The sequence below is a fragment of the Schistocerca nitens genome, chromosome 8 (genome assembly GCF_023898315.1).
Source record: "Schistocerca nitens isolate TAMUIC-IGC-003100 chromosome 8, iqSchNite1.1, whole genome shotgun sequence".
Classification (NCBI taxonomy): Eukaryota; Metazoa; Arthropoda; class Insecta; order Orthoptera; family Acrididae; genus Schistocerca; species Schistocerca nitens.
Window position 1 is genome coordinate 499,048,238 of NC_064621.1, and position 27,189 is coordinate 499,075,426.

General features: G+C 42.8%; 1 protein-coding gene across 2 annotated transcripts in view; it reads left to right on the forward strand.

Moving 5' to 3' along the window:
• The window catches only part of LOC126199082 (TBC domain-containing protein kinase-like protein), a 74,191-nt gene that overhangs the window by 43,435 nt on the left and 3,567 nt on the right, over positions 1 to 27,189 (forward strand). For both annotated transcript variants that reach the window (XM_049935819.1, XM_049935821.1), the window contains exon 14: positions 26,294 to 26,453. In XM_049935819.1, coding sequence (XP_049791776.1) covers positions 26,294 to 26,453 — 160 coding nt within the window. The remainder of the gene's footprint in view (positions 1 to 26,293; positions 26,454 to 27,189) is intronic.

Genomic DNA, 27,189 nt, shown 5'->3' on the forward strand with positions numbered 1-27,189 from the left:
CACTTTCCTTTTGCTGGCTTTCCACACTTTGGTTACCTAATATGTGATACCCTGACATGCATTGTTTATTGCTTCTTACATTGGGTGATTCTATTGCACAAACATTTGTTTCTTCATGGATATTTTTCAAATCTTTGCAAAATCTTTTTCACTTCTCTGAAAACTGCAAATTCATGTGGCCCTAATTGCCTGTTAGCTTCTGCCCTAGTGTTCTGTAGATCTGCATGTTCTCCTGATGTTACAGACAGCTGTATCATTGTGTAGTTTTCTGTTGGAATTCTGGGTTGACTTATGCATCTGTGACATGTTGCTGTGTTTGTTTGTTTACTCCCATGAACTTCCCGTCCAGGTTAATGCATCCTGACTTTCCATTGCTGAATTCATTTCCACTGTTAACTTGTATGGGGCCATGTTGATTTCTGCATCATGAAGTACTTTCTACCTTCACCACTGCAACTCTTTCTTGCCAAATTAAACCCCCTGCGGGTTCGGGGGTTAGAATAGGCCTGCGGTATTCCTGCCTGTCGTAAGAGGCGACTAAAAGGAGTCTCAACTGTTTCGGCCTTTAATGTGATGGTCCCCATCGGGGTTTGACCTCCATTTTTTCCAAATTCAACAGAAGTACGAGCCTTTTGGGAAGGACACCTTACGTGGTGCACCATGAGTCCTCTGTGCCCTAAGACCTTGGCACTCTTTATCGTCTTGGCGTCGTCACTGCACCCTCCATCCCTCATTTTGGGCTTACACACCTGATGGATTGTGTAAGTTACGCCCTTAGTGCGTCACCATCTGCACCCATGATCACTATGGACTACCCATGGCACACAAAATCCAGCACGGTAGCCAGCCCGTTGTGGTGGGGTCGTCATGTACCCTCTAGGTTGTAGCCCCCTGACAACACAGGGATCGTACTGCCGATGCCTGAGCTGACACCTCCCCACGTAAGCCAAGGAGTCGATGCTCATCTCTCTGGGGCATCAGGACTCCCGGCAACGGCCATCCTGCCAGGTGGTCTTTGCTGTGGCTGGGCGGCGCCCGTGGGGAGAGCCCCTGGTCGGAGTGGGTGGCATCGGGGCGGATGCCCCGCAATGAAGCGGGTGAAGTCTCAATCCGGTGGTCGCACGACCGCCAACGTCTCTAAGCGCGGTAAGACAGAATTTAATGCTGTGACATATAACCCCAAATTGTTCCCTTCCCTAGCCACGCCATGGGAGGAACGTAGGGCTGCGGACAGACAGGAGCCATATTCACCGCGATACCTTGTGTGCAGCAGAACCGATGGGGATTCGTTTTTGGGGACTAAGCCTCTCTTCTTTGTTCACCATCTTGAAGATAAGTTTGGGGAACTGGCATCTGTTTCCAAAATGAGGAGCGGGGCTATTTTGATACAAGCAGTTTCATCTTCACAGTCACGGGTGTTACTCGCCTGTGAGAAGCTCGGTGAATCCCCGTTAACGTCACTCCCCATAAGTCCTTAAATTTGGTCCAGGGGATTATCTTTCATAAAGATCTTCTGCTACAGTCTGATGACGAGCTACGGGAGAACCGGGCACGACGAGGTGTGCACTTTGTCCGTCGTGTCTTTAGGGGGCCCAAGGATAATAGGGTCGCTACCGATGCCTTCATCCTGGCCTTTCAGGGTGACTGCTTGCCCGAGAAGGTCAAGGTCATGATCTACCGGTGCGATGTCAAGCCCTATGTCCCGCCCCCTATGCGATACTTCCAGTGCTGGAAGTTCGGACATATGTCCTCCAGATGCACTGCCAGCCCCACGTGTTGTGATTGTGGATGACCTTCACATCCTAATGCTCCATGTGCTCCGCCTCCCACCTGCGTTAACTGTGGGGAGCATCATTCTCCCTGCTCGCCAGACTGTGCAGTCTACCAAAGAGAGCAGAAGATACAAGAAATTAAGACCCTGGACCGTTTAACTTACCAAGAGGCAAGGAAGAAGCTAGAATGGCTCAACCCCACATCTACGTTGAGGAGTTATGCTGCTGCAACTCTGCCGCCACCAGTTCCTGCAACGACTCCCTTCTCAGTTGGCCCACAGAACAGTAAAGTTACGCCTGCCCCACCGCTGGTAGGGGCCACACTCTCTTCCATTGCTCCCAAAACACCCAGTTTGGGGGCAGTGGACCCCGAACAACTGGGGACATCCATCCCCACCTCTCAGCCGGAGAGGCACCAGCCTCCTCCGGCTACTCAGCCGGAGAGGCAAAAGCCTCTTCTGGCTGCTCAGCCGGAGAGGCAAAAGCCTCTTCCGGCTCCTCAGCTGGAGAAGCAACAGCCTCCTCCGGCTGCTCAGCTGGAGAGGCAACAGCCTCCTCAGGCCTCACTAGTTCAGAAGGGGTCCCTTGGGGGAGTCCCTTCCAAGGATTTTACCAGTGTCTCGCAAGACACAAGCCAGTGGCTGAGGAAGCCACCAGCTGCTGGTTGAAGGGCTTCACGCTCTTCCTCTGTTCCTGACAATGCATCAGGAAAGCCCTCCCAGCATGCGAACCCTCCTCCCAAAGACAAGAGAGAGAAGAGGAAGCTCTCTAAGAAGCCTAAGGACCCAGTGGTTCCCGCACCAACACTTCCTGTTAGCTCAGCCTCTGAGGATGAGGTCGAGCTCTTTGCGTCCCCTGATGACCTCGATCTCGCCGTCTCAGAAACGATGGCAGTTGCGACGTCAGTCACTCAGTCGGTGGCAGCATGTGACTCTGTGAAGTAATTTGCTTTTTCAATACCTTAATGCCCCTACAGGACACGCTTTGTACAATCCTCCAGTGGAATTGTGGCGGTTATTTTAGCCATCTCCCTGAGCTACGACAGCTTCTCAGCATGACGCCTGCTTTCTGCATTGGCCTCCAGGAAACCTGGTTCCCGGCAATGCGGACCCCTGTCCTTGGTGGATACAGGGGTTATTACTGCAACCGTAGCACTTACAATAGTGTGTCAGGTGGAGCCTGCGTGTATGTCCTTACCTCTGTATATAGTGCTCCTGTGCCCCTTCAAACATCATTGGAAGCTGTGGCTGTCCGCGTAAGGACTACCCAGGACATAACCGTCTGCAGTGTCTATCTCCCTCCAGGTGGTACAGTCTCCCTGACCGAACTGGCTGCACTTGTCGCCCAACTCCCCACGCCTTTTCTTCTCCTGGGGGATTTTAACGCCCACAATCCCCTGCGGGGTGGAACGAAGGTTACTGGCCGAGGCAGAGAGGTCGAGAATCTCATCTCCCAACTCGACCTCTGCCTCTTAAACACTGGCGCCTCCACACATTTCAGTGTGGCGCATGGCATGTTCTCGGCCATAGATCTGTCGTTGTGCAGCCCAGGGCTTGTACCATCGGTCCACTGGAGAGTCCACGAGGACTTGTGTGGTAGTGACCATTTTCCCCATCTTCCTTTCACTACCACAGCGTCGCTCCCTTGAACGCTTGCCTAGATGGACATTTAGCAAGGCAAACTGGGACACGTTCTCCTCTGCTGCCACTGTTGAATCTCTCCCCCACGGTACCATCGATGTGGCGGTTGAGACACTGACTGCAGTGATTGTTTCCGCTGTGGAACGTGCCATTCCTCGTTCGTTAGGGTGCCCCCAGCGAAAGTCAGTGCCTTGGTGGTCTCCAGAGGTCGCTGAAGCCATTAAAGAATGTCGGCGGGCTCTTCAGCGACATAAGCGGCACCTGTCTCTGGAGAACTTCATTTTATTCAAACGTCTCCATGCTCAGGTCTGGGGGCTTATCAAACGGCGGAAACAGGAGTGCTGGGAGAGGTACGTTTCCAACATTGGTACCCGTACTTCACCCTCCCAGGTGTGGATGGAGATTCGGCGCATCTTTGGATTGCAGTACTCGACAGATGTCCCAGGGCTTACCATCAATGGGGCGGTATCCACCGATGCTGATGCAATCGCCGAGCATTTCGCACAGCACTATGTTCGGGCCTCTGTGTCGGGGAATTACCCGCCTGTGTTTCGCGCGCTCAAACGCCGGGAGGAAGGCAAACGGCTTTCTTTTGCTTCTTGCCACCCTGAGGTGTATAATGCCCCATTTAGTTTGTGGGAACTCCAAAGCGCCCTGGCAAAGTGCCCTGATACAGCCTCTGGGCCAGATGGCGTCCACAATCAGATGCTCAATCACCTGTCCCCGGACTGTCAGCGATGTGTTCTTGCCATCTTCAACCGCATATGGGGCAATGGTGTCTTTCCGTCGCAGTGGCGAGAAAGTACCATCATTCCGGTGCTAAAGCCTGGTAAGGACCCGCTTAATGTGGATAGCTATCAGCCCATCAGCTTGACAAATACTCTGTGCAAGCTACTGGAACGTATGGTGAGTCGACGGCTGTGTTGGCTGCTCGAGTCTCGGGGTCTTCTGGCTCAGTGCCAGAGCGGCTTCCGTCAGGGCCGTTCCACCGCCGATACTTTGGTCTTCCTTGAGTCTGCAATCCGCACTGCTTTTTCCAGGCACCAACACCTCGTCTCCATCTTTTTCGACCTCTACAGAGCATATGACATGACGTGGCGGCACCATATTCTCGCTACGTTGCACGGGTAGGGTCTCCGGGGCTCTCTCCCCATTTTTATTCAGAATTTTTTATCTGTTCGGACATTCCGCGTTTTAATTGGCACATCCCATAGTTCACTTCATATCCAGGAGAACGGCGTTCCACAGGGCTCTATATTGAGCGTGCCCCTTTTCCTTGTGGCCATTAATGGCCTTGCAGCAGCAGTAGGGTCGTCTGTCTCACCCACGTTATATGCTGACGATTTCTGCATCTTTTTCAGCTCCTCCACCATTAGTGTTGCAGAACGTAGGTTACAGGGAGCCATACGCAAGGCACAGGCGTGTGCCCCAGCCCATGGGTTTCAATTTTCTCCTGCGAAGACTTGTGTTATGCATTTTTGTCGGCGTCGAACTGTCCATCCCCACCCTCAGCTTTATCTTCAGGATGCCATGCTCAGGGTTGTTGACACTTACCGTTTTCTGGGATTGCTGTTCGATGCTCGGCTTACTTGGCTTCCAAATATTCGTCAGCTCAAGCGTCAGTGCTGGCAGCATCTGAATGCCCTCTGCTGCCTCAGCAACACAACTTGGGGTGCAGATCATAACACGTTGCTGCAGATCTACAAAGCCCTTGTGCTGTCCCGACTGGATTATGGGAGTGTGGCGTATGGCTCAGCGTCGCCCCCAGCGTTGCAACTGCTGGACCCCGTTCACCACTGTGGGGTTCGACAGGCGACAGGAGCATTCCGCACCAGTCCTGTTAATAGCCTACTTGCTGAGGCTGGGGTTCCTCTGCTCCACATTCGGCGTCTACAACTCTTAGCCAACTATGCTCCCCACGTTCGTTGTTCGCCTCATCACCCTAACTACCGTCTCCTTTTCGCTAATGCGGCAGTCCATACTCTACACCGGTGGCCTCGATCAGGCCATACCATTGGGATCCGTGTTTGGTCACTCCTTAGTGACCTCGAGTCTTTGCCTCTTCCATCTGCTTTTCAGGTCTACCCACATACTCCACCTTGGTGTATTTGTCGGCCGCAGCTTAGGCTGGACCTCTCACAATGGCAAAAGGATTCAGTTCCTCCTGCAGTCTTGCGCCGCCAATTTCTTGCTCTCCTCGACGCATTCCGCGACTCGGAGGCTATCTATACAGATGGCTTGATGGTTGATGGCTGTGTGGGGTACGCTTATGCTCATGCGGACTATGTAGACCAGCGCTCCTTGCCGGATGGCTGCATTGTTTACACCGCAGAGCTAACAGCCATTTTTCGTGCCCTTGAGCATATTCGTACCAGAACTGGAGAGTCTTTTGTCATTTGCAGTGACTCTCTCAGTAGTCTACAGGCTCTTGACCAGTGCTACCCACGCCATCCCATTGTTGTTGCCATCCAGGAGTCCGTTCATGCTCTTGAACATCGTGGACGTTCAGTGGTGTTCATATGGACCCCGGGACACATTGGGATAGCGGGAAATGAACACGCCGACAAGTTAGCTAAAGAAGCCACCCGCAAACTGCCGTTGGAGATCGGCCTCCCGGCAACTGATCTCCGATCGGTGTTACACCGTCGGGTTTTTGGGATGTGGGCAGACGAATGGCGCACTCTGTCTGTACCCAACAAGCTGCGGCGTGTAAAGGAGACCATGACCGTGTGGGGTTCCTCCATACGGGCCTCTCGCAGGGATTCTGTTATTCTCTGTAGGCTCTGCATTGGTCACTCTTGGCTGACGCATGGTCATCTGCTGCGTCGAGAGGACCCCCCTCATTGTCGCTGTGGTGAAACCATGACGGTGGCCCATATATTGTTGGAATGTCCTCTTTTAACTGCCCTCAGGTGAACTTTTAATCTCCTAGGTGATTTATCATCTCTTTTAGGTGACGATGTCTCTATGGCAGATCGTGTTTTAAGTTTTATTTGAGCAAGTGGCTTTTATAGGTCCCTCTAATTTTATTGCGTCACCCTCTTTTGTGCTGTATCTTTTACTTAGTTTTGTGTTGTAATTCGACTCCACCCTAATCTTTTAGGCTGGAGGTTTTAACATGTTGCACAGTGGCTGGCTCATCCTATTATTTTCGTGATCAGCCAGCCACAGTCCTCTGCTGTGCAGTTTTAATTCCTTCTGCCTTTGTTCTCTATGTTGTTTTTGTTGCTGTGCTCCGTTTTCCGTGTTGTCTTACCATTGACCATGGGGCTTTTCTTCCCCCGGAATTTTTATTTTAGTGCTTCGCCTGACTGGTGGATAGTTTTATGAAACAAGGGACCGATGACCTTTGCAGTTTGGTCCCTTTAATCTTTAAACCAACCAACCAACCTTGCCAAATTAAGAACAAAAATTATTTCTTATTTGTTTCTCAAATAAGATGACAGCATCAACACAACATTGGTATGCAGTGGTGAAATAAAACAAGTAACACAGAAAAATCATAACTGAAACAAAGTTCGAGATGATGTGCATAGCTAGGCAGATATACACTAATGAATTCTGTCTGTAGCATGTTTATGTTAACTGCTCACCATGCCAACTTGTTCTCCTGTTAATTGAGTTACTGTCTGCAAGGAATAAATGGATTTCAAACAGAGTTTAGTTAATGAAAATAATGAAAACGAATTAATTTTCAAAGTAACAGTATGTAGCCACACAATAATACATTGAGGAATGGACATTTAATTACATATCTGCCTAACATTATCATATAATAACAAATTAATCCATATCCCATTAATTTTGTGGTCAATTCTTCTTAGGCCACAAACTTAGAACCATTTATTGATATTGATATTGATTACATTTAACAGTTATGAAATACTTGCTTAAGTGTGGGGAATTTGCACATATAGAAGCATGTTCCTGTGAGCTTCAGCTAAATAATGGTACTTCTATAAGTGAAGCTGTCTATAGGTCGTCATTGGCAAATTTTCAACTATTTGAAAAAATTGGATTCTTTGTAGTGCTCTCTGTCAGAAAGCAGGAAGCAGATTGTTTGTGGTGATTTCAATGTAGAGTTTTTGAAAGAGTCTGACAGAAGGAATGACCTTGAAGTATTACTTGGTTCTTTCAGTTTGATGTCCTTTACTGTTTATCATACTTGGGTAGTGCGGGGAAGCGATGTGCTGATAGATAATGTTGTTACAGTCCAAGATAAATTTAACCAAATAAAACCTTTTCCTGTTAAGAATAATGTTTCCGATCTTGATGCACAGCTACATACAGTAATGCAAAATAGACCTCCGAAATAGTGCGTTCAGGTAACGACTTAACAACCGCAAATTGTAGGGAAAGCCCACAACAGTTAGACTGGGATGAAGTGTACAGGGAACCTGATGTTAATGTAAAATTTAACCTATTGCATGATATCTTTGTGAGTGTATTTGAAAATAGTTTCCCTAAGAAAACAGTGAAACAAAATTGTAATAAACCATCTAAAAAGTCATAGCTTACTAGAGGGAGATGTATCTTGTTGCTTGGAGGAGTAATGATCCAGAAACAGTCAATCATTATAAAAACTACTGCACTCTATTAATAAAAGTTATTAAAAAGCCCAGAAGTAGGTGCATTATGTCAGAGATTAGCACCTCTGATGACAAAACAATTTTGAATATTGTTCAAAGTGATACAGAGCAAACAACAGCACAGGAAGACTGTATTTCTATCGAACTCAATGTAAAGTTTATTAACAGAAAGTCAGAGGTAGAAAATATTTTTAAATAATCACTTTTTAAGTGTAACAGATAAAATAGGATCCAGCTTTTCATTAGAAAATGCACGGCTGTATATGGAAGAGGCAATGCCTAAACAATTTGATAAAATTGAAATTGAACCCATCTCTCCAACTGAAATTAGGAAAATAATAAATTCACTCAAAAGTATAAGCTCACATGGAATTAGTGGCATTTCCTGCAGGGTACTAAAAGCTTGTTCCCAAGAGATAAGCTGGATTCTCCGCTACACAAGTAGTAGCTCACTGAGAGTATTTTCCCAGATGGACTGAAATATGCTATTCTTATACCATTGCATAAACAGGAGGTAAGTCTGATGCTAACACTGCCCAGTATCACTTCTGACAGCTTTACCCAAAATTCTTGAAAAGGTAATGAGTTCAAGAGTGGCTTCACATATTTATAAAAATGAAATACTAATAATATGCATGTGGCTTTCAGAAAGGCTTTTCAACAGAAAATGCTATGTATATTTCACTGATCAAATACAGGGTGAACATAAAGTCCGGGAACACTTTTAATTATTTATTGCACAAGAACTAAACATTGTACAGATGTCATACATATGGCATTCTGAAGGAACAGCACTGTCACACGTCGTGACAAATATGTGCCCTTAAGAAATAAATGCATCTGTACATCTTCATTATCCCCAAAATTTACAACACATTCAACATCCTCAATAGCCTCTTGAACATCCTTTGCAACATCTACAACAAAATCATTGTCTCCACTTATTCGCTGCAAGACACGAAAATCATTGGCATGTATTCTTCTCCATCATCGTCTATGTACATACTCCACAAGCCACAATATGGTGCATGGCAATGGGTATCTTGTATCACTACTACTACTCTCCTTTCCTGTTCCACTCACAAATAAAGCGAGGCAAAAGTGACTGGCTATGTGCCTACATAATTTCTCTTATCTTGGTGGTACTTACGCAAAATGTACATTGGTGGCAGTATAATCATCGGCAGTCAGCTTCTAATGCCAGTTCTCTAAATTTTCTCAATAGTGTTTCGCGAAAAGGTGGCCGTCTTTCTCCGTAGATTCCTATTTGAGGTTATGGAGCATCTCCATAACACACTGGTAACAAACGTAGCAGCACACCTATGAGTTTCTGCAAGCAGAACTCAAGACTGGGTTGTGCTAGTGTTCTGTATATAGTCTCCTTAAGAGACAAGCTATACTTTCCTAAAATTCTCTCAGTTAACTAAAGTTGACAATTTGCCTTCTCTGTACTATCCTTAAACGGTGTTCCATTTCCATGTACAGAGAATATGATCAGCCGTATCAAGTCCCTGGCATAGCTGGGGACATAATTTGTATCCTTGGCCCTCGTGAAATCTGCAGAGGGGCACCGTGTCAGATGCTTTTCAGAAATGTGGGTATATGGAATCTCAATGGTTCATAAGATATTATGTGAGAAAAGTGGATTTTGCATCACCTGATTGGTCAATAAGTGACTAGTTAGATGCTTTCGATCTGCTACATGACTTTACTTATTACCAGAATTTTCTCGGCTTCTCGATAAGATCTCTTGTGAAGGTGTGACAGCAGGAGTTGCTGCATGCTTCACACGACCTCTTTTATTATGCAAAAAGGTGGTGCATACCCATCAATTAAAATTCTTCTCTAAAATCAATCCTGCATTATCTTGAATGACTTTTAGTTTTCCTAGTATCTGCAAATCCTGTGTCCTGTTGAGTTATCAGTTTGTCAAGTCCCTATCACAAACGCCTTTATTTTGCAAATATCACCTTGACCTGGAGGCAATAACATGATTAGGGTCTCCATGTCCTTCGAGACTCTACAATAACACTTAGGGCAGTTCTTCTGTGATGACTTTCTCAGTATCTCTGTATGTAGCTCCAGGGTGCTTGAGTTCTTGAGCTTGCTCTATTTCAGCAGACAGTGAGACAAATCAAATGAAAGTACATGGTTTGATAGACCTTTTCAAGTCCCAAACATCTATGATGCATATATGCAGACTGAAGCAACGAATAAAAATTTGTACCAAGACCAGGATTGATACCCTGGTCTCCTGTTCACTAAGCAGATGTGCTAACTGCCACACCACACTGGCACAGTGGCTTTGCACTACAGCACGGATTTACCCTAGCATGCCTCCTTCCTCAGTTCTTAGTCCTATTCAGGCTTCAGCCTACTTAGTATTCCTCCTAAGTTCAAATAGCATTGCAGATGCTCTCCAACTATACTGAATCATGTTTCATTTGATACTGAGGTGCTATTCCAATGCAATTGAGGAGTTTCTGCAATGCTGTTTGAGTTTAGCGGGATTACCAAGTGGGCTCAGCTGTGAAGGGGAATTTGGATTGAGGAGGGAGGAATGCTAGGATAATCTACCCAGATGTGCAAATCCACGTGCAAGGATGGCGTAGTGGTTAGCACATCTGCATAGGGAGCGGGAGACCTGAGTGTGAATCTTGTCCATGGTGCAAATTTTCACTTATCACTTCAGTCTGTATATGTAGATCAGTGAGACAACTTTGGTAGAAATAAGATGATTCTGTGAAATATTGACCTGTTTTCTAAAATACTAGAGATTGAGCAAGGCACACTACAAAACACTGGACTCGTACTTTACTAGAGGTTATTGGTTCAAATCACTGTCTGGCCATCGAGATTTATGTTTTCTATTTTTTTCCCTAAATTATGTAATGCAATTGCTGGAATGGTTTCTTTGGAAGTATGTGGTTGATTAACTTCCCCATCATTCTCCAATTCAAGATTTACTCAGTTCCTTTTGCCCTCATCATCAATAGGATTTTAAACAATAATCTTGTTTCCTTTTTAAAACTGTAGGTAGCAGATATCCACAGTGGCTAAGTCAGTTGGGATCATATGACCATTGGATACAGTGCCTGAACAGTCAGTGTAACAGCAGTCGTGGATCTGAGAGGATGTGCCTGTAGATGTAGCAGTTTTTATAATACATAGTAATCTAATTTAGTCTCTTGTTTTTCACATGCTTCTGTGAAGAAGTAAATTCCACATGTGTATTTTACTGTGTGGATTAGTGGACTAGTGTTTACCACTTTAAGTTTTTTTATTTATTTATTTTTTAATTTTTTCCTCCTAATTTTTGATGCATATCTCTGTATGAGGCTTCTTCATTGGGTAGCATTGACTGACTAGATAGGCCAGCAGCAGAACATAGAATGCAACCATCAACTTTTGGATTAGTGTTATATTACTTGTGATACAGACAAACACTTGGTATAAGAGGGTGTGCTGCAAAGCAAAGCTTCCAAATTTTGTATGTGAAAACTTTTAAAGCTTCTACATCTTTATTCTTCATGTCTACATATTTATTTCTCCAACATAGTCACAAAGGTGATGAAAACATTTCTTCCAGTAAGAGACAAGTTTGTTGACATTGCCATTGAAGAATGTTTGACTTTTTTGATGGAGCCACAACCTCACTTCTGCTTGCACCACTTCACCACCATCAAATTGAAGTCCTCAAAGGTATTCTTTATGTTTTGGAAACAGTTGAAAATCAGATGGAGCAAAGTTGGCACTGTATGGAGGATGCTCGACAACAGTGAACCCAAGGCATTGGATTGCTGCAGATGTCACAGCACTCATGTGCAATCTGGCATTGTCATGCTGAAGGAGATAGTATTCCATGTATGGATAAACTCTTCGAATTTGAAATGGTTTCTCACTCGCAAACATAGTTAGGTTACACAGTGCCATGTCATACACTGCAATTCAGAGCCCTTAGTGGCAGGTGGCTTCAAATATGTGGATGTGAAGAATAAAGATGTTTTTATTTAAAGTATGTTAATAGTTTTCACATAAAATATTCAGAGACATTACTTTTCTGCACACCCTCATAGATGGTTAGGGACTGCAAATGATGTTTGTGAATGCAAGGGGGAATTGGCCACAGTCCTTAAACAGCTGGAAGCTGTGTTGGCCGTGGTTGACAAGCTTTATGCTACTGCCCTGAGCAGCAGTGGCATTGGGGCACTGAAGTGAACGATATTGACACCTCTGGAGCCTGTAGTCACACTTGCCTGTTGATGATTTGCAGATGGTGATGGAATTCCGAATCTCAGGGCAGAAGGCAAAAATTGATATCAGCTCCATGGATGAGGTATTGCCCTCTGCTGAAAGTATGTACAAGCCAGCATGGGATACCTTGCCTGTTGGGACCGTGGTCAATCTTCCTGAGAAATGCAGGCAAGTGCAGAGGGTGGGATTGCCTGTCATTAGGAGGTCCAGTGTTAGGCATGTGATGGAGACCCTAAGAGAAATACTGTGCGTGTAGGAAAAGAACAGCAGTATCCACTGTGTTTGCTTCGCAGGACATCTTGTCTGAGATATGGAGGAGGCTTTGCTGGCAGCTGTTGAGCTTACTTGGTGCACCTGGCTGCAAATCACGGCTCATGTTGGCAGGAATGACACCTAGTGAAGACAGCTATCCTCACTTACGGGGTGGAAACAGAGCTATTGTTTTGTAGATCATTCCCAGAACCAATCGCAGTCCTCTGGTATGGACCCAAGTGGAAGGCCTAAATTAGAGGCTTGGACAGTTCTGTGATGATGTAGAAAGTGGATTTCTGACCTTCACTACAGGGTGAAGAAATGTAGGACTACCCTTAATAGGTCAGGCATCCACTACACTCAGGTAGCAGCTACTAGGGTAGGGGTTCTGTAGGATAGGGAAATTCCTCCAAAGGCCCAAAAAGACATGTTCATAGTCTAGACAGGGTAGTATTCGCGATAAGAGATTGGAGAAAAAATGTTGATATGTAGCACTTCACTGCAGGAACATATATAGAGAGGTCCAGGAACTAGTCTCACTTATAAATGGTAACACTTCCCAGAAAGCTGCTTGAAACCAAATTTCAATAGCAATGAAATTCCAAACTCCTAAAGGAGTGTCTCCCAAAGATAGGTTAAATCCCAATCATGGAGGTGTGTTTATCACAATAAAAAGTGTGATAATATCAAGTGGCATTAGCAAAGATACAGAATGTGAAATAATTTGGGTGAAGAAAAGTGTTACAGGTCATCTGGTGCATTTATAGACCCCCTTGCCTTACCAGCAGTAGTGGTGGAACATCTGAGTGGAAATTTGAAGAATATTTCGTGTACATTTCCCTGTCTTGTTGCAGATTTAGGTGGAGATTTTAAATTGTCAGCTATAGACTGGGAGACTCAAGTGATGGGGAAAGGTAGTAGGGACAAAGAGTTGAGTGATATTGTTCTAGTGATCATAAGGCCATTATAGCATCACTGAATACAGCTGTAAATAGGAGTACAAAGAAAGGTAGGAAGATCAACAGTTGACAAATTTCAGATTACCTGACAGGTCAACACAAAAATTTTGTCTTTTGCACTGGCAATGCTAAGCATCAATGGACAAAAGTTCAAGAATAACATACAATATGCTTCATCCAGGTATGTGTCTGGCAAAATTTCAAGTGATGGAAAAGACCCACTGTGGTGTGACAACCATGTTAGAAAGCTGCTGCAAAAGCAAAGAGAGTGCCATTGCAAATTTAAGTGTAGCCAAAGCCTCACAGACAAACAAAAACTAAATGAACCCAAAGTTAATGTAATTAGGGCTAGACATCAAGTGTTCCATGAATTCAAAAGTAAAATTCTATCTACTGGCTTGGCAGAAAATACAAAGAAATTGTTGTCTTACGTTAAATTGGTAAACAGATTGAAGCTATTTGTCCAAACACTCTGTGACGGTAATGGCATTGAAACGGAGGATGATACAGAAAGGCCAAAATGCTAAACGTCTTTTTCCAAAAATGTTTCACAGAGAAAAATTGTACTGTAGTTCCTCCTTTAAATTGTCACATAAAGAACAAAATGACAGGTCTCAAAATAAGTGCCCAATGGATAGAAAAGCAGCTGGAATTGCTCAACAGAAGGGATCCCCCGAACCTGATGGGATACCATTTTGATTCTTCACAGAGTATGGGAAAGAATCTGCCTTTCTGCTAACAGCAGTGTACCACAGGTCTTTGAAGTTATGAAACGTTCCTGATGATTTTAAAAAGCACAGGTCATCGCTCTTTTCAAGAAGGATCATTGAACAGATGCACAAAACTGTAGGTCTACATCTCTGATATAGGTCTTTTTTAGGATTTTGGAACATGTTTTATGTTCACACATTATGACATTTTTCGAGACCAAAAATCTCCTCTCTAGGAATAACCATGGGTTCTGGAAACAACAATCGTGCGAAACCCAGCTCTCTTTGTTTGTCCATGAGACCCAGAATACAGGCAAGCAAGTAGATGCCATGATCCTTGACTCTAGAAGGTGTTTGATACAATTCTGCATTGCCACTTAATGAACAAAATATGAGCATATGAAATATCAGATGAACTATGGATTGGGTTGAAAAGTTTCTGGAAAACAGAATACTGCATATTATTCTGAACAGATTGAAGTCTTTAGCCATAAAAATGACTTCTGGTGTGCCCTAGGGAACAGTTATAGGACTTCTACTTTTCACAATAGATAGGGTGTTTTGAAAAGTGTAACTTGATTTCAAAACTCACTATTTATTGATAAAAACTTACTACAAACATGAGGTAAATTGCTAAATACTCAAAATATCTTTAAGTTTTAGCTTTGGTATTACAAATGCTTTGTGCGTCCACCAGCAGCAGCATGAACAACATCTAGACTATAGCTAAATTTGTCATAAACTTTATGCAGTGTATCTGTTTTTACAGAAGTTATGGCAGCTGTTACTCTGTTCTTCGCCTATTCTGTGTCACGAGGCTAAAGGGGAGATAAACACTCCTTCCTTGACATATGCACCAAAATAAATAAATAAATAAATAAATAAATATTTGCATGAGATCATGTCTGGTGATCTTGGAGGCCAAGATTGCAGGGCAGTCTCTTAGGATCCCATCTGCCCTATCCAGTATTGAGGCAGTGTGTCATTGAAAAACAGATGTATGTTGTTGTGCCAGTGTGGTTGAGCTCCATCCTGTTGGAAAATGAAGTCGTCGGAGCTCTCATGCAGTTGTGGATAAAAGCCAATTCTGCAGCATTTGACGATTCAGTTTTATATATGCACTCTGAAGTGGAAAGTGAAAATTTGTACAAAGTCCTGGGATTGAACCCCCAGTCTCCTGCTTACTAGGCAGGTGCATTATCCCTAAGCCACCTTGGCATAGCAGTTCACTCAACTGCGTGGATTACCCTGGCATGCCTCCCTCCTTGATCCAAATTCTCACTGCCACCTCAGTCTGCTTTAAATTCCCCCTGCATTCTTGTTGCTGTGTTTTCCTCAAAAAAGTATTGCACACTTTTCCATCTTTAGATGAGTGTCTTTTGTTCTTAGTTATGTCAGGAGGGTTCTAGAGTCCACATTACGTCAGTTTACTTTACTACTAACGTGAAATGTTGCTTCATCACAGGAAATTAACTATGGTATCATCTTAAATGTTCTCTAGTAGAGCATTGCTGAAATCAACCTGTTTCCTTTTATTAACACTAACCCGAAGAGCTTACACTAATTTTAGCCTGTATGGTTTATAGATCAAACGATGCCTTAACACTTGCCTGACAGTTGTATGAGGCATTGCCAGTACTCTACGTGTGTGATGAGTAGACTTCTGTGGACTTCGCTCAAATGTTTGCCAAATTCTTTCCAGCATATCATCTGAAGTGTGAGGTTGTCCTTGACTTTTACCTTTGTGCAAACATCCTCTCTCTTCAAATTGGCGATACCAATGATGAATGTTTTTGTGTGCAGGCAGATCAATGCCAGAATGCTGATGGCAAACACACTGGATCAAAATCATTGACTAACTCTTTGTAAAATGCAGCATACAATATGCCTTTTGTTGAGCGGATGCCATCATTCTTCTGACTGACTGTAAACTGAGAAGAGACATTGATTGACATCCAATGGCGATTTTCTGAAACTCCAGGCCACACCCATTCAAACAACACTTTTCCTCACCAACATGCCCTAAGTTTTGTAATTATTACTGTCCAAAATTGGGTCATTCTTTTAGAAAAACACTATATGTAAATGACCTAGTGGACCACATGAGAAGATTCCATAAGGATTTTCATGGATTGTGCTGTTGCATACAGAGAAGTCACAACTGTAGAAAAAAGTAGTGAAAAGCAGGAAGAACTGCAGAGCATTGACGCTTGGTGCAGAGTGTGGCAGTTGACCCTCAATATAGGAAAATATAACATACTGCGAATACATAGATAGCCCCTTCATTGTATGATTACATGACTGCAGAACAATCACTGGAAGTAGTTACTTCCATAAAATATGGAGGAGCAGGTGCGAGGAGCAATTTAAAGTGTAACAACAACTTAAAATTAATCGCAGCTAAGGCAAATGCTAGACAAAGTTTTGTATGTAGAATCCTCAGGAAATGTCCTTCATCAAAGGAAGTAGCCTGCAAAACACTCCTTCAGCCAATGCTTGAGTATTGTTCCTCAGTCTTAGATAGGACTGATAGAGAATATCTAAAGAAGAGTAGCGTGTTTAGATAAAGGATCATTTAATGAGAGTGAAAGTGTCACAGAGGTGCTCAGTCAGCTCCAGTGGCAGATGCCGCAAGAAAGGCATTCTACATAACAGTATGCTCTACTGTTAAAACACCAAGAATGTACATTCATAGAAGGATCAACCATTATATTGCTTCCTCCTACATACCTTGCGAAGAAACCAAGAAGATAGAATTAGAGATATCTGAACCCACGCGGAACCTTATCAGCATCATTCTTCCCGCTAACCAAATGTGACTGGAGCAAGAAAAGGAGGACGTGACTGTGATATGCAAAGTACCCTCTGCTAGACACTGGCTTGCAGGGTATAGATGTAGATTTTTAATGTGATCATTAGCCTATTTACCATTATTCTACCATGGTTTTAAGACACTTTTACATCAGTGGTTATGTTCACAGTAGTTTCAATTTGAATGACTGTAGATACAAAATTTAGTGTAGTTTTCTATGCTTAATTTCTGTAAACAATACCCATCATTCACCTGGAGGTGAGGGTTCATTTTAGTAGATATGTTGTTGTTGTGGTCTTCAGTCCTGAGACTGGTTTGATGCAGCTCTCCATGCTACTCTATCCTGTGCAAGCTTCTTCATCTCCCAGTACCTACTGCAACCTACATCCTTCTGAATCTGTTTAGTGTATTCATCTGTTGGTCTCCCTCTACGATTTTTACCCTCCACACTGCCCTCCAATGCTAAATTTGTGATCCCTTGATGCCTCAAAACATGTCCTACCAACCGATCCCTTCTTCTAGTCAAGTTGTGCCACAAACTTCTCTTCTCCCCAATTCTATTCAATACCTCCTCATTAGTTACGTGATCTACCCACCTTATCTTCAGCATTCTTCTGTAGCACCACATTTCAAAAGCTTCTATTCTCTTCTTGTCCAAACTAGTTATCGTCCATGTTTCACTTCCATACATGGCTACACTCCATACAAATACTTTCAGAAACGACTTCCTGACACTTAAATCTATACTCGGTGTTAACAAATTTCTCTTCTTCAGAAACGCTTTCCTTCCCATTGCCAGTCTACATTTTATATCCTCTCTACTTCGACCATCATCAGTTATTTTACTCCCTAAATAGCAAAACTCCTTTACTACTTTAAGTGTCTCATTTCCTAATCTAATTCCCTCAGCATCACCTGATTTAATTTGACTACATTCCATTATCCTCGTTTTGCTTTTGTTGATGTTCATCTTATATCCTCCTTTCAAGACACTGTCCATTCCGTTCAACTGCTCTTCCAAGTCCTTTGCTGTCTCTGACAGAATTACAATGTCATCGGCGAACCTCAAAGTTTTTACTTCTTCTCCATGAATTTTAATACCTACTCCAAATTTTTCTTTTGTTTCCTTTACTGCTTGCTCAATATACAGATTGAATAACATCGGGGAGAGGCTACAACCCTGTCTCACTCCTTTCCCAACCACTGCTTCCCTTTCATGCCCCTCGACTCTTATAACTGCCATCTGGTTTCTGTACAAATTGTAAATAGCCTTTCGCTCCCTGTATTTTACCCCTGCCACCTTCAGAATTTGAAAGAGAGTATTCCAGTTAACGTTGTCAAAAGCTTTCTCTAAGTCTACAAATGCTAGAAACATAGGTTTGCCTTTTCTTAATCTTTCTTCTAAGATAAGTCATAAGGTTAGTATTGCCTCACGTGTTCCAACATTTCTACGGAATCCAAACTGATCTTCCCCGAGGTCCGCTTCTACCAGTTTTTCCATTCGTCTGTAAAGAATTCGCGTTAGTATTTTGCAGCTGTGACTTATTAAACTGATAGTTCAGTAATTTTCACATCTGTCAACACCTGCTTTCTTTGGGATTGGAATTATTATATTCTTCTTGAAGTCTGAGGGTATTTCGCCTGTCTCATACATCTTGCTCACCAGATGGTAGAGTTTTGTGATGACTAGCTCACCCAAGGCCATCAGTAGTTCTAATGGAATGTTGTCTACTCCCGGGGCCTTGTTTCGTCTCAGGTCTTTCAGTGCTCTGTCAAACTCTTCACACAGTATGTTATCTCCCATTTCGTCTTCATCTACATCCTCTTCCATTTCCATAATATTGTCCTCAAGTACATCGCCCTTGTATAAACCCTCTATATACTCCTTCCACCTTTCTGCCTTCCCTTCTTTGCTTAGAACTGGGTTGCCATCTGAGCTCTTGATATTCATACAAGTGGTTCTCTTCTCTCCAAAGGTCTCTTTAATTTTTCGTAGTGAGACAACCCTCTACATCCTTACATTTGTCCTCTAGCCATCCCTGCTTAGCCATTTTGCACTTCCTGTCGATATCATTTTTGAGACGTTTGTATTCCTTTTTGCCTGCCTCATTTACTGCATTTTTATATTTTCTCCTTTCATCAATTAAATTCAATATTTCTTCTGTTACCCAAGGATTTCTATTAGCCCTCGTCTTTTTACCTACTTGATCGTCTGCTGCCTTCACTACTTTATCCCTCAGAGCTGCCCATTCTTCTTCTACGGTATTTCTTTCCCCCATTCCTGTCAATTGTTCCCTTATGCTCTCCCTGAAACTCTCCACAACCTCTGGTTCTTTCAGTTTATCCAGGTCCCATCTCCTTAAATTCCCACCTTTTTGCAGTTTCTTCAGTTTCAATCTGCAGTTCATAACCAATAGATTGTGGTCAGAATCCACATCTGCCCCTGGAAATGTCTTACAATTTAAAACCTGGTTCCTAAATCTCTGTCTTACCATTATATAATCTATCTGATACCTTTTAGTATCTCCAGGATTCTTCCAGGTATACAACCTTCTTTTATGATTCTTGAACCAAGTGTTAGCTATGATTAAGTTATGCTCTGTGCAAAATTCTACAAGGCGGCTTCCTCTTTCATTTCTTCCCCCCAATCCATATTCACCTACTATGTTTCCTTCTCTCCCTTTTCCTACTGACGAATTCCAGTCACCCATGACTATTAAATTTTCGTCTCCCTTCACTACCTGAATAATTTCTTTTATCTCGTCATACATTTCATCAATTTCTTATCATCTGCAGAGGTAGTTGGCATATAAACTTGTACTACTGTAGTAGGCATGGGCTTTGTGTCGTCATACATTTCATCAATTTCTTATCATCTGCAGAGGTAGTTGGCATATAAACTTGAACTACTGTAGTAGGCATGGGCTTTGTGTCTATCTTGGCCACAATAATGCATTCACTATGCTGTTTGTAGTAGCTAACCCGCACTCTTATTTTTTTATTCATTATTAAACCTACTCCTGCATTACCCCTATTTGATTTTGTATTTATAACCCTGTAATCACCTGACCAAAAGTCTTGTTCCTCCTGCCACCGAACTTCACTAATTCCCACTATATCTATCCATTTCCCTTTTTAAATTTTCTAACCTACCTGCCCGATTAAGGGATCTGACATTCCACGCTCCGATCCGTAGAATGCCAGTTTTCTTTCTCTTGATAACGACGTCCTCTTGAGTAGTCCCCGCCCGGAGATCCGAATGGGGGACTATTTTACCTCCAGAATATTTTACCCAAGAGGACGTCATCATCATTTCATCATACAGTAAAGCTGCATGTCCTCGGGATAATTACGGCTGTAGTTTCCCCTTGCTTTCAGCCGTTCGCAGTACCAGAACAGCAAGGCCGTTTGGGTTATTGTTACAAGGCCAGATGAGTCAGTCATCCAGACTGTTGCCCCTGCAATTACTGACAAGGCTGCTGCCCCTCTTCAGGAACCACATGTTTGTCTGGCCTCTCAACAGATACCCCTCCGTTGTGGTTGCACCTACGGTACGGCCATCTGTATCGCTGAGGCACACAAGCCTCCCCACCAACGGCAAGGTCCATGGTTCATGGGGGGCTACTAGATATGTAGTTTGTTTAATTTAATTTTGAGCAGTCATTGTATTTTATAGTAATTGATTTGTTTCACCTCTGATGCAATGTATTTCATTCCTAATATAGCCTATATATATAACATGGCTGAAGCTTATCCATTATGGATGTTCTAGAACCCATGGATGTGTGTTGAATATTTGTTAATTCCCATAAACTAGTTTTCCAGTCTTTCCAGGTTCAGCTTCAGATGGGGCACATGGAAATTACATCTTTGTTTCTGTATCGTGATGTTGGGCTCTGGATCTCTGAGAAGATGATACATAAGAAAACTTGAATGCATCACCATGAGTTGTGTCAAAAAATGAATTCTTCTGCTTATAATGTCAGTGTGGTACCATTATTTAGTATGTGGTGTGTAGGCAATCAAAATGGAAGTTGCCAGGACCATACAAACTACAATGCTACCCTTAGTGTTGCAGTAAGTAAAAGAATTTGTTTTTCAACACAACTCACCCTCTTACTGTGAAACATTAGAGTTTTTTATCTGCCTGCTTGTGACAGATCCAGTGTCCAGAAATAAGATGGAAACTGTAAAGGCTCAAAAATTAGTTCATGTAAATAAACAGATATTCCAAAAAGTGACTGGTTGCAGTTTTCTGTATTTGTTGCTGTTTCCTGTATTTATATTTGTATGTACATTTTAACAGTGTTACGAAAAGATAGATTGCTACTCATTGTGAAGAAGGCCTGTTGAGTTGCAGACATGCACAATGAAAAGACCGTTACACATTACAGGTTTTGGCCAAAGCCCTCTTGAGTGAAGAACAAAAATGTGCGGTACACACACACACATACACACACACACACACACACACACACACACATATATATATATTTATCTATGTCTACCTTTCTTTCTTTATGTATGTTATGCAAAACACAGTGTATTAACTTGAATATTATCACACTGAAAAAGCTAAATACTACATAATTTGAGGGACTAATGTAGATAAGCATTTAAGATCTCATATCTCTCATTTTTGATGAGAAATGTGAATTGCATAATGAAATTGCATATTATGCTGTTTGTAACAAATATTTCATTTATGAGCAAGTCTTAAGAATTGATTCTTGAATTTCAACTGGCATATAGTTTAATTGCACAGTGTACGGGTGTACTGCTGGTCCATAGTGTCCAATGGGCACAGTATTTTGGCAATCAGACATGCCAGCATCATCAGGTGTGCTGGCGATCTGAACTCCTGAGGGCATGCAGCTGAATTATATCCTCTCCCAATACAAGATTTTCCCTCTGTGGTCATTGCTCGAGAATGCATGTTGGCAGTTGCGAAGATGCTTACGTTGGCATGTGTGGTGGTGTTGATATAGCTGGTCTGTCTACCCTGGTCGCCCCATCATTGTGTTTGCTGTGCATCTTCTTAATTAGACTCTGTGTGGGTTCCCAAGCCTTGCTGAGATTATAGTCACAGTCCTGATTTATAAGATTGTCCATTGTGAGAATTTCAGTGGCTTCTGTATTGATACTGTTTCAGTATTTTGAAGTCCATGCTAAAATTGTGGTACATTCATAATCCATAGCATGATTCTTGGACAAACAATGCCTTGTGACTGCTGGCTTGTTGGAATACATTGGTCGAGCATGCTGCTGGTGTTCTTGGCATCGATTTTCAATGATGTGCACAGTTTGCCCAGTATATGTTTTGCTACATGCACAGAATCTGATATACCCCAGCCTTTCACAAACTAGGTCATCTTTGATATCCCAATAATGCACGTGTTTTATTGGGGAAGCAAAAGGCCATTGTTATGCAGTGCTTTTTCAATGTACACCTGATTTTGCCTGATAGCATGTCGGTAAATAGCATAAAGGCTGTTCTCTTCCATAAGGACCACACCAAGAAGATGTAGGGCCTTGTAAATGATGATGCCTACAGGAAGATCAACCTGACCCTACCAAAAAGGGTGAGAAGAAGACCCGGGTGCTTCTCAAGAAATCAGAGTTACTGGAGGGTGTCATTAAAAACTAGCACCACAAGAACCAGTATTGCCAAGGCTTCACACACTCCCCAAGGTTCACAAAGATTGGAGGTCACTATATCCCATTGTCGCCAATGTCAGAGCTCCTACATATTTGCTGGCAGATAGAGATACTAAGTCCCTATGTGAGTAAATGCCCACATCATATCCACAATTTTGTGGGTTTTGTAAAATGCTTCAATAACTTCAGGCTGAAGAACTCCGATGTCAGAGCAAGTTTTGATGTTGGTTTGTTATTTACTAGGTTGTCTCAACATGGATCACTAGAATTTATCGATCAGAAATTTGATGAGAAGACCTGCAACCTTTTCAGGCATGTCCTGACATCCATATATTTTCTGTTTAATGGAGCAAATGGAGGGAGTTGCAATGGGCAGTTGACTCTTGCCAGTGGTTGCGAATCTGTGTGTAGAGCACTTTGAGGAAGAGACCCTGACATTATCCAACTGGAAACCCACCTGCTTTGTGTGTTATGTGGATGACACTTCTGTCAGCTGGCCCAATAGAATGGAAAAACTCCTTGACTTCCTTGTACATCTGAACTCTCTGCAGCCCATCCTCAAATTCACTATGGAGACTGCAGGAGAAGGAAGACTACAATTCCTGGAAGTTATGATCAAGAGAAGAGATGATGGCACACTGGGCTAAGGTGTGTATCAGAAGAAAACACACACTGATCTGTGTTTGCACAGAGATAGTTGCCACCAACGTGCACAAAGGAATGGGGTACTAAAAAGACTAGTACATGGGGCACAGACCATCTCAGATGTAGAATGTCTGCCCCAGGAACTGTGACACATCAGAACTGTAAATGTAGGCTTCCACGGCCATTGTCACATTCAATAAAAAATTTTCAGAGTTTGTGACCACATTGTCAATATATATGTAAAACTACCAATGTTTCGGTCCATGTGGCAAGTGACTTTCTTTAGGATGTTTTTGTTTACTGCTGAATGAGAAAACTTTGCTTCTGCTATACCTGCAGACAAGGCTGTTATCTAATTCTGATAGGCTGTTTAGGATGAAGCGGAGGGATGTTAGAAATCTTTGTTGGTGTTTTTATTATTTGATTTCATTGGTGGAAACCCGACGTTTCGATTGATGTTTGCATTACTGCTTGTAATTGGTGAAAAGCGGCGAAAGGAAAACCAAGCGGCAGCTGTGACATGGCATTGTTTTCCCGCTTTCTAGCACTGGCCGAGGTGCGCCAGTGCTCTACGTACCTGTGACCGCTGCAGTCTCCTGTGTGGCTGTATGTGTTGCTTCAAATGAACTATCGTTCCTTAGTGCTGTTATTGCTAGCAGCCAAGATGTCAGAAGTCGGTAGCCATCTTCTCTGTTCATGTGGGCCGGTTGCTTGGCTATTTCTATTGCCTCTCTGATTTTTCTCCTGAAAGTAAGAGGCTGTTTCGCCAGTATGCGAGCTTCACCAAAATCAATCTGTTTGCCGCACTCATCCCGGTATTCTGCCACTGCTGACTTGGTGTGCTGTCTTAGTAGGATATATCTTTTGTTTTCAGATATCCATGTGGTGATTGGTCACCCTGTCTCGCCTACATACGCTAATCCACATTCGCATCTGATTTTGTAAACCCCAGCAGCATGTATTTTGTCAATTGTATCTCTTTTTTTTTGAAGAACATCTTTTATTCTGTTGCTGCTTCAGAAAATTGGTTGATGCCCGATCGGCAGAGAATTTTGTCCACCTGTTCAGTGACACTGTGAACATAAGGTAACAATGATGTTTTGTGTTTCTTTTGCTCTCCTCTATTGCCCTTATTCATTGTCACCGTAGCTTTATCTATTCCTTTCATTCCATAACCATTGGCACAAAAAGTGAACTTGAGGTTTTCTAGTTCACCATTTAGGTGTTCCTCATCGCTGATCCTGTGAGCCCTCTTGGTTAAAGTATGCAGGGTGGATTTCTTCTGCATAGGGAGATGATGTGAGGAGGCATGCAGGTTCCTGTCAGTACTGGTTGGCTTCCCATACACAGTATGGCCCATTAGGCTTTCTGTAAACTTCCATGTCGAGGAAAACAACGCCGTGTCACAGCTGCCGCCTGGTTTTCCATTCGCCGGTTTTCACCAATTACAAGCAGTAATGCAGACACCAATCAAAACCTCGGGTTTCCACCAATGAAAAAAAATAATAAAAACACCAAAAAAGACTTCTAACATCCCTCCCCTTCATCCTAAACAGCCTATCAGAATTAGATAACAGCCATGTCTGCAGGTATATAAGAAGCAAAGTTTTCTCATTCAGCAGTAAACAAAAACACCCAAAAACACCCTAAATAAAACACTGTCATCATTTGGGAATGTCAAAGTTGACCTTGGTTCATGGAAGGCCAGGGTATATCAGATTCTGTGCCAGTGGGTCATATATGAGGGTCATTCCTTGAGTCATGACAATTATGGTATATCTTGCAATAATGCAACAACACAGGAATTTCAGGATGAGCATTGAACCGGTAAGGCTGTGTGTATCTGAATGCCATCATAAAATAGGGTTCCATTACAGGAGGTAATGGCAAAGTTTGAAATGAAACACACACATTTGAACTCTCTAAATTTGTTGTGCATGAGTACAAATGGAACAAAATGAGTCAGAATCCACTACTGTCCTTCAAAATAGTCTTCCAGTGCATCCACCAGCATTGCCAACGAAGAGGATGGTGATGAATGCCACTTGTCACTGAAATGCAATGAGGAAATCCACCCTGTTTGCAAAGCATCTCCCATACATTGGATTCTTCAGTTGAGTAATGAGGTCAAAGCCACATGAATTGAGGTCTGCTGAATTGGGTGGGTGGGGAAGGATTTCCCACCCCACTGCTATACAAAATTGCTGATGATGCCTGCAGTGTGGACTGTAGCATTAATGTGGAGTATTATTGCATTATCAGGCAGTGCCTTATGTTTTCAACAAAGTGTACAGCAAAAAGTTGCGGTAGTATTGGAGATTGAGAGTGTGGCCATTCCTAACAATGACAGTCATATATTGGACAAACAATGCATACCATTGAAGATCAATGCCAAGAACACCAGCAGCACCCCAACAAGTTGGAGATCATGGAGCACTGTGTCAGAGAATGATGCTATTGATTAAGAATGTACCAGGGTTTTATTACAGACTTCCAAATATTGGGACAGTATCATTAAAGAAGCTGTCAAAATTTGTACCAGGGATAATCTTATCGATCAGGAGTGCAATTATAATCTCAGCTAGTCTTGGGAGCCAGCAGCGTGTCTAATTAAAAAGACACTCAGCAAACACAACCTGATGATGAGGGCAGACAGAGCACCTACATCAGCACTACCAGAGACACAAGTATCTCCACAACTGCTGATGCACACACTTGGGTGTGGACCATGGAGGGAACAGCTTGCAGTGGAAGGGGATGTAAGTCAGCCAAACACCCTCAGGAGTTCAGTTCATGAGGGCACCTCATGATGGTGACACGTCTGATCACAGTAGTATTGTGCCCGTTGGACACTATGGATCGGCAGTACACCCGTGGACTGTTTAATCCAGACCTTAGAAGGTAATTCAGTTTTACTTTTAGTAACTGAAACAAGAATGCAAACAAAATTTCTTTGCTTTACAGATAGTTATTTTTGTTGTCTCTCCTTAATTTGCATTTAGATACAACCGAGGTGCAATTCCATCAAGTATCAATATTCCATTTTCAACTGTAAATTTATCAGAAAATCAGTTACCTCCAGGGCCTGAGAACAGTATTCTTCATAGTCACAAAGGCAAGGTTATTACAGTGGTTGGATCACGTGGACCAAATGCTTCTCAGGTATAAGTTTCTATAGAACATAAGTTGCTGAGCAACTACTACTACTACTGCCACTAATAATAATAATAATAATAATAATAAAAGTAAATTAGATTTTTGAAATGGAAATTTTTCAAAAATAAAATGTAACAGGTTGAAAGTCACACTTGAAATTATCAGAAAAAGAATAAAGATAGTTAAGAACTATGCATCCCTTAGCAGTAACCAGCCTGCATGCAGGAATGGCTGAACTTCACTACGATATACCGTAGACATGAAAAATTGGTGAATGGCTAACAACGGGAAAGCATACTGAACAGGAGGATGGAGCAAAAGGAAAAAGGAACAGTGATTTACAGGCCAATAACACAATATGTTCAAGTTCCAGAGATGCTTATAAAATTCATGATTACTCAAAGGAAAATGATATCGTATCACTGCGGCAACAATGACAATTAATGAAGTAACTGTTCTGTGTAAGACCAGCTTCAGATTGAAGTTTGAGTTTGGAGAACATAAAGAGATGGAAAGCTAATCAGTGTTTGGTGTGGATCAACTCAGAAAAGGGCCCTGACTTCAATCATGAAATGCCTGGAACCCATTATAATGAGTGACAAATAATGAATTTCACAGAAAATGTGGTGCAGTATTGAAAGACAGAACTTTCTGTTGGAAACGAGAATTGTAAATTTATCGACGCTAAGTGAGAAATCTTGCAATGTGACTCCCCCCGCACCCCCCCTTCTCCCCACTCCCC